The sequence below is a fragment of the Cololabis saira genome, chromosome 21, assembly GCF_033807715.1.
Source record: "Cololabis saira isolate AMF1-May2022 chromosome 21, fColSai1.1, whole genome shotgun sequence".
Lineage (NCBI taxonomy): Eukaryota > Metazoa > Chordata > Actinopteri > Beloniformes > Belonidae > Cololabis > Cololabis saira.
The window spans coordinates 12928533-12940940 of NC_084607.1; the positions used below are offsets into that span (position 1 = coordinate 12928533).

Below are 12408 nucleotides of genomic sequence, written 5' to 3' on the forward strand. Positions count from 1 at the left end.
ATTTGTTTATTTGTTGGGATTTTTTTACAGTCTCAGGTTACAGAAGCTGTATAAACATTGTCAGAGGTGGACAGAGTACTCGACCCCAGTACTTGAGTAAGAGTACAAATACTACTGGTCAAAATTTACTCCGTTACAAGTAAAAGTAGCTCAGTCAAAATATTACTCGAGTAAGAGTAGAAAAGTACTTGCTTTTAAAGGTACTTAAGTATCCAAAAGTAAAGGCTTTTAAATTTACTTTAAGTAAAAGTAAAAGTAAGAGTAAATTTCTTATTTTCCACATCAGTAAATTACTATATTTGTTCTAAATTAATTTAAGGATCTTTTAACTCTTGTTTCTGAGAATTAACTCTTGAACTACAAATGCTCTGCATGGATTATTCTACCTATATTAGAAGAAAAGAGAAGAAAAAAGAGCAGACCTGAAAGTAACGAGTACTTTTCAACCTTCCTAGAAATTTACTCGAGTAAAAGTAAAAATATTTGTCTTGGGAATGTATTCAAGTAAGAGTAATAAGTACCAAAGAAATCTAATACTCAAGTAAAGTACAAATCCTCTGGATATGTACTTAAGTACAGTACTCAAGTAAATTTACTCCGTTACTGTCCACCACTGAACATTGTACATATCTGCGCACAACATCTAACAATAGCTTTTACTGAAGCAATTTTGCTTTTGATTTTGAATGTTTTTTTTCTGCAACTTACCTAACGTCTAGTTACCATATTTGATTGCACATAGTGGTTAGGTTGATGTTCAGCGGTGAGCATGTCTGATTACTCTCTTTGTTTTTCTTTTTTTTCCTTTTTTGTTTTTGTAAGGAAACTGTTAGCTTGAAGATTTGATCAGGATGAGACCACCTTGTATTCATTGGGAATACAGCGAAAGTCTTCTCGCGCAGGGTTTCTCTTTACATTTCCAACCGAAACCAGGCTGTGCACAGACAAGCAGAGTTAATATATGTCATGCCTCAGTGTCTGTGCCTCAGGGAGACACACACACACACACACACACACACACACACACACACACACACACACACACACACACACACACACACACACACACACACACACACACACACACACACACACACACACACCTAAACACACTCTCACTCACACTCAATTTAAAAAGTAAATCACAGTTCAAGGTGTGAGGAAGAAGGACTAAGAAAAACCAGTGGTGTGATATGATTTTATGTTCTAATGTTCATGGCCGTCCAAAAACAAATGTTGGGCTGTGGGACAGGAAAAAAACAAAAGATGTGATAATGAATTGAGGAGAAAGAAAATAGGATCTATAGTTTGAAGTGTTAGTAATGAAAGACACGCTGAGGAAGAGGGAGAAATTCAGGGAGAGGGAGAGCGGCCAAATGACAGAGGCGTGTTTGTGTTCTGATTAGGCTGAGCCGAATGGAGGCGGCTCACCAATGGAGATAAGCAACAAAGACATCTCTTCACTGAGGACAAATCTACGAACATCTTTTCATGCTCAATAGACATGGCTATTCTTTTGTTTCGATGAAAAAAGAAGGGTAAAAAATCAGTGGGGAATGAATCTTGCATCTAAACCCAGGATGCACAAAAACTTGAAAAAAAAGTTTTATTTTCCTACATATTTAAGTAAGACTGACTTTATTTCATCATTATGTTCTTATGAAGTGACACAGTTGAATGTCTATTCATTCTCACCCTGGCAGCCAAGATGTGATGCACTCAAGCTGAATAAACAATGATGTAGGTTCTTTGGACTAAGACAGGCTTCCTGGCAAGGGTGTGCCTGCACCCTGTTTGGCTCCTCATCTTTTCGGTTGATGACAGAGAATGGATCAAATCTGTGGCAGTGCAAACCAGGTCCTGAGCGAGGCTGGGATGCAGCCAGGGTTGCCGGGCAAGTCACCACTCCTCTTGGTGTCTGCTTTTCTCTCTCTCTCTCTCTTCTTTCTATCGGATTCATGCATACATACACATTCACACCCACTGAACGTACTCTCACGCTGCCAGAGGCATGTGAGAAAAACTCCTCCGGTAACAAAATTAAAAGGCCGGTCATCCCCTGCTTGGAAATGCCCCTCCATTCGCACTGGCCAAACCAGAAAGCCAAACCTGTTTTTATTTTTGTTCTATAAATACATAAAAATAGTAAGATTCCAAGTTGTCTAATTACAACATTTAACGAGAGAAACAACTAATCCAAGAGGCTGAAACCCGTAGGGAAGATGATATGTTAGAAAAAGACGTGAGAGCAAAGGATGTTTAGAAAAGAGTATTTATGCGTGTGTGTGTGCCTGCGTCAATGTTTGTGTTGTTGTTTTTTTTTCTTTAAATGTCTTCTAGATGTTGTTTAGTATCATTTGCTTTTTTTAAATCAGTCATTCTTCCTGTCTTGTCTTGCACAAAAACAGGTATTTCAAGTTTGAATGAGATCTTTGCCCCGACACTCCACAGCTTTTCTGTGTAATGGAATATTATACCAATCTGAGCTCATTGTCTTTGGAATAAAACAGAAAAGAGAAAAAGATCATGTTACTTCAACTCAGATTACATCATGTTTAGACCTAAGGAAACCAACCACCATGGCCTTTGAGATTTACAATGCATTCACACAGATTAAGACCTCTAATCACAGAGTTTCACAGTGACTGGAACTGATAGTTATGAGAGAGTGAACAGAGTGGAACAAAACAAAACCGTAGTGGGCAAACCGAGTCCCAGTCTGGAAATTCCTGTTGGATTGTTTATGTTCTGGAATTTCATCAGAGAAAGGGAACAGCTCTAATGCTGCGATGATTGCGACAGAAGCAGTTGTGTCCCTGTAAAACGGCGTGTATGGCTGAGCAGCGAGAGACAAGGTTAGAAAAAGACAAGAAAAAGACATGATGACGACCCTCTACATGCAAGGGGAAAAAGAACAAGCAATCCAAGTGCAGTTAGTTAATGAGAAAGATGGCAGGAAGAAATGGGCCTCAACGAAAGAGAAAAAGTGAAGAGGAATGGACTCAGAGGAAAGAAAAGGGAGGGAAGGAGCTGTGTTTGTTTCTTCTTGTGGAGTCCGCTGTTTCGCTGAACCTTGCTGTCATAGGGCAACCTGGACTTGTCTCGTTTGACTTTATAAAGATTAATAGCCCCCGTCAGACCCCGGTTCAGCTCTGTTGATAGTAATATGTCCCATGTGGATCATCGGCATCCACATGCAGTCAAGTTAAATGGCAACTGACGCCCAATTAGTTTTTCAGCTCCGATTTGTTTTGATATGTCTTGCAAAACAGTTTGTTTATAATTCATCTCTTGTTATATGGTACTTAAGTTACTATTTAGTGACATTATTCTGATTAAGTTCAGCTTGTTCTTTGAAAAGAAGGGCTTTTATAAAAGAAACAGATGAGTGGAGTCTGACCTGGGATCAGTTTGAAGCATCTCTGTCTAGACATAAGCTCACTCTTTCGTTTGCTTCCTCTGCTCTTCTCTTCTCTTATTTTCTCTCAGTTCTCATCTGTTCCTTTTTGTATTTGAGCTCATGTCTTTCACCCTGAGATCATCTGTGCTGATGATGACAGTGAAAGGAGGATGGAGTAAGATTACCTGGCACCAGACTTAGATGCATTAACACTGACATGCCAAAGACAACTGTTAAGGCATTTCCATATCCTTTCTGCTGTTACTGCTCGTAAATTTGCCTTCCATAACAGGCAAGTGGCCGACGAGAGCATGGGGAGAAATGCAGTTTGTTAATTAGATCAGAAACTGTGACGAGACCTAACCACATCAGATTACTCTCATTATATTACAATTACATTCTTGATTGCAAAACAAAGGTAGACAACAATGGTTTGATAAGACCTGTTGTTTAATGAGACTTTGCTGTAACTTCTGCATTCTTTCAATTAGTAAATAGGTCCTCCATTCAATTCCAAGGACCCCAATTCTTATTTTCCCAAGTGCAACACACCCCACCCCTCGCTGCCCAAAAGCCTCCACCCACCCCCTGCCATTAGCCTTCAGTGTCCCACATTGGCATCCCTCTGAACATTCAGGACATACAGACTCCTCCCCCAACCTCCTCAGATCCCCTATTCCCCTTCCCCACCGACCCGCACACACCCGTTTGATTGTGATTGACAGTGTCTTTGTTCCATTGTGTGGAGCTGTCGTCTCTGATGAAGACACATACACAGAGCCGAGGCGCTGCTCTCATTGTACATTGCACAGAAACCACAGGTCTGCAACCAGTTACACTGTCCTATTACAATGCTGCTCATGCTTCCCGAGTGGGTGAGTCTAACAATGTTGGGTATACAAGGGCAACATTGCATGCACTGGAGCAGGGTATGCAGAGACTAACAAGACTGCACTGGCAAGACCGCAAGCCTCGCCCTGCGTGGACCAAGACCAGGGGGTCCAGGCCTGATGGGCCAAGGGGGCCAGCTGGAGAGGGAGGCTGAGGCCTGCGCAATGTGTCTGAGGTTGTCATTAGTTTTCACCCCTCCTCAGGGATGGGAACCAGGTCACATTCTCTCACACGGCACAAAGCCGGGTGTGTGTGTGTGTCAGAGGGTTGGGGGTTCAAGGGAGGGGTTTTGATGGGCCGGGGGGGGTGGGGTGGGTGGGTGCAGGCCATGACCTCTTTATATCCATCAACAGATCACTAACTTGGCCCATAGACATGCTTGTATAACACACACACACACACACACACACACACACACACACACACACACACACACACACACACACACACACACACACACACACACACACACACACACACACACACACACACACACACACAAACACACGCTAATGTTTGCGCATGTGCACAAATAGGCACACTCACAAAATGCATATGCAAGAACAAATATGTGCTCTGCTGGTGGCCTTATATGTGCTTTGTATGCAAATATGTCCTAGTCTGTCGAGATGCTGTTCCTAGAAAATATCTGTCATCCCAACGTGTTCAGTCTGAATTGCTGTTGAGGTTTGTATTTCTGAAAGATAAATTGTAAAAAATAAGAATCAAAAGAAGTTAATGAAGCTAATAACCCTATGAAAACATGATTAGAACACAGAATAAAGATTGCACCAGTCTACTAAAGCCAAGACTACTGTTCCCTGCATCCTTACACAGCTAAGTGAAAGTAGACACTTGCATGTGTCAAAATAGTGAAAGAAAATTCATTTTTGACAGCTCAGTAGTACTTCTATTTGTTACCAATACGACCAAAAAGTGGACCAATTTAAAGATATGGAGTCTAATATTTGTTATTAGCACCACCTGACCTTTCTGGATTGTGAAATGCCAAAGGGTCAGCAGCAAAGACTGGTCTCTTCTTTGAAAATCCACAGGTTGGCTACTGGAAAACAGTAAGATACTGCCCTCTAGTGGTCATCAAGAAGTAATGCACACTGACCAAAAAACCTCGAAGCATAAGTATAATCAAGGGTGTTCACATATAGGATGGCGACATTTTGTATCTCACATTGTTAAAAAAAAAAAACGAAAAAAACCCCACTTATCAAACATTTAAGGTTGAATCAAAATTATTTTTATTTCTAAATACCCCCCAAACCATAAAAAATAAAAATTATCCATTTATCAAAAGATTAAAAACATGATTGAACAGCAGTTATGACCATGAGAACACTACAAACAAACATCAAATTGGGGGAACAATACATTAAAAGCAGATTTATATATTCTAACTCTGTTGTACATGTCTTAACTCTGGAAGCCCGAGTATAAAGCTATCTAGGCTACAAGTTACAGTATTAATAATTCAATATTTTCTATAATTTTATTGTTTCACATATTAAGTGAGTTCATTTTCTTTTTTTGTGCTTTGATGTCTGTCCATGAGCTTCGTTCTCTTCCTCTCAGTTCCTCTCGTGAAGCAAAAAAGTAAGGCATCGCCTTTCTATTCATAAAAATGTACGCTCAAAATCCAATGTCAGTGTCACTTGTACATCTGCGCTGTGGTGCATGCATACATCTCTACCAGCACATGAGGTCACCCTGCTTATAAAATCTATGTGAAAACACTTGTGCAATTGTGCATATTATCTGACAAAGCTTATCATGGTATCATGTCTTTGAACTAAAAGGAGATTCCTGTCTCCGACTTACTGGTTCTAGTCTAAATGCTCAGACCAGGACCTCAGGAGAAGATTGCAAGGGACCTGGAGGTTAGGATAAAAGGATGGGACCAAACAATGACCCTCAGTTAGGAGAGATGGTGCGTCTGCGCAGGCAGCTGCATGTCAGGCATTTGAGGATGCTCATGGTGATGTGCATGAGAGGGCCAAAATTGAAGAGTAGGTTGTAGAAGGTGTTCACCGACAGGCCACCAGTCTCATCTGCATATTTTAAAGCCACAATGGGTGTGTAGAGGCTATTGGTCAGATTCCTGAAGCGAGGGTTGTCTGACTCAATAACTTTCTTAGTGCACTGGAAAAATAAGAAACAAAGACATATGTGGGAGATTTCATGATTACGTACTTAGTAGCAGTCAGTGAGTAAGTCTAAAATCCTGAGATAAATTTGGCCAGTTAGAAACTCCTTTACTTACTTTAGCTATGTCCTCTGGCGTCTGGCCCATGGCTTCAAATATATCTATGGACGATGGCAGGTAAACGTCTTTAAAATATCGAACTGTGTCTGCATCTGCCCCAGGGTACTCCATTTTAGCTACATCCTCCATCATCTTTGTCTCAAACTCGGTGTGTACTGGGCCAGGCTCAATCATGGACAACCTAAGGGGAGGCAGATGCACAGAAGGGCTGTGAGGAAGCATTTACCGCAAAAAAGTAAAGACAGATGTGAAGAAAAGTACAAGAAGGAAAGAGGGTTATCTACCGGATATTGAACTTCATCAGTTGCACAGCCATGCTCTCACAGAACCCTTCCATTGCAAACTTAGAGGCAGTGTAAACATCATTGAACACCACTCCTGATCCGAGAACAGTGAGGAGATAACGGGCATCAGTCAAGATAACATCAATTCAGATTCATTTACACATAAAGCACTGTTAACTGGAACAACAAAGTAACAGAAGCCACTGAAGAACACTGCAGATTTCCTTAGACATCATTAACTTTTGCTCGTACCCTGGAGACCCATGACACTGCTCATGACCACAATGTGTCCCGATCGCCTCTTCTTCATGTCTGGCATCACTTCTTTAATCATGCGAACCACTCCAAAGAAGTTGGTGTCAAACACTCTTTTCATCTCTTCGATGCTGATGCTTTCCACAGGTCCAAGCAAACCCACGCCTGCATTGTTGACTGATGGGAAGCACAGAGGGACAACTCTGGTCATACCGTCCAATGTTACAATGATCAAAGAATTGAAATTGTTCAAATTATTTCAAATTATAAAAGTGAAGTAATACACATTTCCTTTGCCACCAGATGTCACTGTATGACAGCTACAAGGAGCTGTGACATAACACCAATTCATACTGAGAGGCCTCTGGGTCTGGAGTAATTATGTGAAAGGGGTGCAATGTTGGATTTAGAGCGAGATGGTTTATAAATAGATTGTTTATCCAGACTAAAGATTTAAACAAGGCCTGAAAAGAGGGACTTATTCAGAAGTTTTCAACCAAGAGACATGCCATCAACAGCACCACAGAATCCATTAAAGGTGGCTGGGTGCATTGTTGCAGACACGCACTCCTGCTGGGATTTTCCTGTGAGGATCCCAGTTCAGACAAGGATGGTGTCACGGCCACGTGAACCTCCAGGACTGGTGTCAGTTATATCTCCCTAGAGCTGCCTCACCATAGCTTTTTCTGTTTGGGAGCATAATCCATCTGTCCACTGGAATTTCAAGACTCCCAGTCCCCTCCTTCCACCCACTCAGCTGCAAAACCACAGAGTGCAACCACTGTCTCCTATTTCTGCTCTGCATCTTCTCAACTTTGGTCCTAAACTTTGATTGCTCTAACAGTAAGGACGCTGTTCTGTGATATATATACTTTTTTTTAAACTTGCAGTGCAGTTATATTAGTTCTCATAAAAGCATATTATAACTTCTATTAAATACAAGCTACTGCAGCAGGGAGATGAGGGTTTGTGGTAAGTGCATTTGGTTATTTTTCTTATGCATATACAGGAAAAAAGAAATAAAATCATATACATCTTGTGTTACTTGTGAAAAAAAAACATTTATAGACTGATGTACAATATACATTGAACGACAAATGCATGCATACTAATATGTTTACCTACACACAGGGAATCAATGAAAAGGGCAGAGACAGGCGGATGTGACTGGACCCACTCACTCAGAATATCAATGTGGCGATCCTTCACATTGTTGACACACTGTCTGACAGATTCGTCGCTGCACACGTCTAATGGAAGCAACATCAAGGTCTTCCCGTAAGCGTCTCCAGCCGCCTCCAGGAGCTTGTCCTTCTTTTTCAGGTCACGCATGGTGGCGATGACTGTTTGGGAGAGATGAAGAATGTGATGTGGATGAAGAAAATTGATTATAAAATCAATGACAGTCAAGGAACTTTCAATAGGGACATCTCATTTTTAATCCAATCACACGTGAACCGTGATCTATTTGTTTTGGTTTATCTCTGACGTCAATATCAATCACCCCTGCTAAGTTCTATGTTCAAAATTACAGGTGTTAGCTTAGGGAAAAAAACAAACAGACTTAAATGACCCTGCAGGTTACTCAGTGTATCACCATGAGATGAGATAATGCCAGAACCTGGGCCTTTTTCGCTGAGAAGCATCAATATCTGTTATCTTATAGCAAAGTAAACAAAGCTTTCCTCTGGGAAAAAAAGTTCAACACATTAGGAACGGAAAAAAAAGACAACTTATTACTTATCATTTGACTGTGAATCAGTGAAAAATGACAAATGATTACTTGCCTCTGCAGACAAACACTGTGCATGACTCATTTTAATGCAGACAAACTCATGAAAACAAAGATTGTGCAATTGTCAGCAAATGAGACTTTTTTAAATGGACACAAAGGAGAGAGCAAGCGAACATAAACACGGTTGTGACAGAGTGAACAGTCGGGGTCAGAGTTTCTAGAAGAAGCCACGCCTGGTATAGGGTATACAACTGATATTGGCCTCCGAACTTTACACTCTGTGCCGCACTAACCTACATGTAACACAGGAAACTATCATGCGCATTGCGCAGCGCTGCTATCAGAGCAGCGTTGACTTGGCTTCCGCGGTTTCCGTCACATTTCGTGTTCTGCTGGCACTTGGTTGACAGATGTTACCTAAAAAGGGAAAGAGAGGCTGTGCTGTTGCACAATGGCAATGAGCAGAAGTAAACAATTTCTAATTCCCACACTCAAATCTACCTGTTGTCTTTGGCAGGTTACAGCAAACCCCTCACCTGATTCTTGTTTCAACATAAACAGGATTGTATAACTAAGATTAGAAAAGGTATTACTGTGTTTTGGAATTTAGACTCTGCTGGGCTTTATTATGTTATTTTGACTAAATCCCAGAATTTCGTGACGCAAGTCGACGAAGCCAGAGCTAATCTATGAGAGTGCTTCAATCAAAATCTTATATAACATGTCTTTATGAGCTAGATGTGCTTTTACATCCAGTTAGAACTTATTTTTATTATTTAGGTGGCAGCTGTCCATATAAGAAACAGGAAGATTTATGAATTGGTAGAGAGGTAAAGAGGAGATCCATTGTTCTTGTGGTTCCTGGAGGAAATACTCCTGGGCAGCTTAAACATTCTTCAATGAACCACACTACACAAGAAACACAGGCATTCTGGGGCTTTCATAGAGCTTTATTCATGTCACTGCAACTAATTGTTACTCCATGCACGATGCAATATGTAATCTCTGTTGGATTTCTGAAAGAACAGAGCAGATCAGTTCCATTTCTCACATGTGGCATTACTGAAAGCAGCTCAAAGCAAAAGGACCAAATCTGCTCAATCAGTGCTGGGAGGGAGAGAGAAGCTGCTATTGTTTTGCTCATCTATTTCACAGCAATAAATCCCATCACACCCCAAAGAGAGAGAGAGAGAGAGAGAGAGAAAAAATGTCAACTAAACTTTGCACAGTGGTGAAATGCTGGCAGTCATGACTTCACCCATCTAAGACTGTAATTATAGGATGCATACAAAAAGGGGTTCGTAGCTACGACTCACTGTAATTCTACAGGCAATTATGAACTTCTGCACTAAGTCAAGACAAAACTTGTCACCGAGGTCTTGAGGCAAACTCCTTCCAGCAGGGGTGTGTTAGCTGAAGTGATCAATGAAATTAAAAAGAGTTTGCATTTGATTCAAATGTCTACAGAGCCAGTGATAATAGTTCAGAAGTAGGACAGTGTCAAAGTGGTGCACCCCAACTACCCTGTGTGCACCAATGAAGACTTTAAACATGGCCCTTGCTTGAGAGTGAACCTATGCTTGTACAGGTCTCAAACTTTGTCCCTGTTCCACACTCGCTCCAGTGAGTGGACTATAGACGCATTAGACACGGCACTAAACTCTAGCAGGCGCTTTACAATTCCCAGCAATAAAAGGGAGCTTTGTGCAGGAGAAGTCACTTGAAAGAGAACTGACAAGACTCCTTTTCTGAGTTGTGCCTGGCAAGCGGCATCCTTGCAGAGCCCTGCCCTGGAAGCAGAGCTTTCAGATGATAATAGGTGAACTGATGTTTACAGAGCCCCATATGAGCGGAGTTCAGTGGCGTCAATTCAGTGGAAGCTAAGGTATGGCAAGGTTACGAGTCACAGAACTTAACTAGAGTATCAATCAACACGTCCAGCAAATACTCATCACAGAAGTCTGCTATGTAGCTTATCTGTGTGGTCAAGAAAATTGGAACTTTTTCAAATGCAGTCTCGCTCACTGCAAAAACTCAAAATCTTACCAGGAATATTTGTCTTATTTCTAGTTAAAATGTCTCATTTTTAGTAAAAAAAATCTCATTACACTTAAAACAAGAGTCATCACCAGAAAAATAACTTGTTATTTGACCATTTTAACCTGTTTCAAGTAAATTTTCACTTAAAATAAGTAGAAAAATCTGCCAGTGGAACAAGATTTATCTTCTCATTACAAGCAAAATAATCTTGTTCCACTGGCAGATTTTTCCACTTATTTTAAGTGAAAATCTACTTGAAACAGGTGAAAATGGTCAAATAAGTTATTTTTCTGGTGATGACTCTTGTTTTAAATGTAATTAAAAAGAATTTGACTAAAAATTTGACATTTTAACTAGAAATAAGACAAATATTCTTGTTAAGATTTTGAGTTTTTGCAGTGTATAATAACTAGTGAAATCGATCATGTTGTTCTGATTTGCATTTGTAGTTATTCTATATGTATTAAGTAATAGAATAATAGGTGTGGCGGCTGCCATACCTTGCCATACCCAATTGACGCCCCTGGCTGAGTTAAACATTGAGAGTGGTCTGCACAAAAACCACAGTATGAGGACCAGGACGGACGGAGCGCTACTTGTACATGCGACATGTTGTAGGGAAACGTAAACACGGACCAGGGTAGCCTCTCAGGCGACCAGCAGTTATACATTTGCTACTGGTGGGTCAGACTGGATACATAAATAAACAAAAATACATGCAGAATAAGGCGGATTTACCATGGTAACGCTTCTTTTCATCATTGGCCAGCGTGACGGCAATTCGCAAGCCGATGCCCGAGGAGCAGCCGGTGATCAGCACAACTTTCTGCCCGCTGCTCGCCATGGTCTGTCCGGGTTAGGAGCTGTGTTTTCCAGCCGTCCTCTTCTCCGGATGGTCGCTGCGGAGGGAGCTACCGATCACCGGACTTAAAAAAAAAAACAAAAAAAAACACACACACACAAAAAAAAAAACTAAAGCGGATCATGCAGCCACTATAGCCACGTGAGCCCCTAATTCAGTCACATGTTCAGGGGGAAAAAACAACATCTTTAACCGAAAAAGAAAAAAAAAAACACCTTATGCGGTCTTCAAAGCTGATAGGTGTCTCATGGACAGAGACACAAGTTAATTCCTTAAAAAGAAGAGGAAGGGGGAAGAAAATGGTGACGTGCACGCGCATACGTGCGTGCCCCGGAGGGGGCAGTGCTTATTTGATTTCTGAGCTGTGTTGACCTCAGCAAAACATAACTGGCTTTCACCAGACCATAAAGACAACAGGCTCAGAAGTTATCACGTTTCAAACTATATATTTGAGTGGAAGATTGTGTTCTTTTAAGTTATTTTAAGAATTAAAATGTATTTTTCATTGACATATAATATGTAGCTTATATAAATACAGACTTAAACGAGATGAAAGAGCTTCTATCAGGTCTGAGAGCATTATTTCACAAAAGTTGAATTATTACAATTATCATTAGTAGTGTTAGTAATAGTGGTAGTATTAGTAATATTATCGTTGGTGTA

General features: G+C 40.8%; 1 protein-coding gene across 1 annotated transcript; it reads right to left on the minus strand.

Moving 5' to 3' along the window:
- Nucleotides 1-5523: 5523 nt before the first annotated feature.
- Nucleotides 5524-12032, minus strand: rdh8a (retinol dehydrogenase 8a). The gene is made up of 6 exons (XM_061712228.1): nucleotides 11622-12032; nucleotides 8290-8451; nucleotides 7106-7285; nucleotides 6854-6947; nucleotides 6567-6750; nucleotides 5524-6445 (listed from the first exon to the last, which is right to left on the minus strand). The coding sequence occupies exons 1-6, from the start codon at nucleotides 11725-11727 to the stop codon at nucleotides 6218-6220; spliced, it is 954 nt and encodes a 317-aa protein (XP_061568212.1). The 5' UTR covers nucleotides 11728-12032; the 3' UTR covers nucleotides 5524-6217.
- Between the last annotated feature and the right edge of the window lie 376 nt (nucleotides 12033-12408).

What these genes read in the sequence shown, in the direction of transcription:
- rdh8a (XM_061712228.1), bottom strand. Translation starts at nt 11,727, where the DNA reads ATGGCGAGCAGCGGGCAGAAAGTTGTGCTGATCACCGGCTGCTCCTCG. An exon ending in TGAAAAGAAGCGTTACCATG is followed by an intron (nt 8,452 to 11,621) that starts GTAAATCCGCCT and finishes TCTCCCAAACAG; the next exon opens with TCATCGCCACCATGCGTGAC. An exon ending in CAGTGTCATGGGTCTCCAGG is followed by an intron (nt 6,948 to 7,105) that starts GTACGAGCAAAA and finishes TTCTCGGATCAG; the next exon opens with GAGTGGTGTTCAATGATGTT.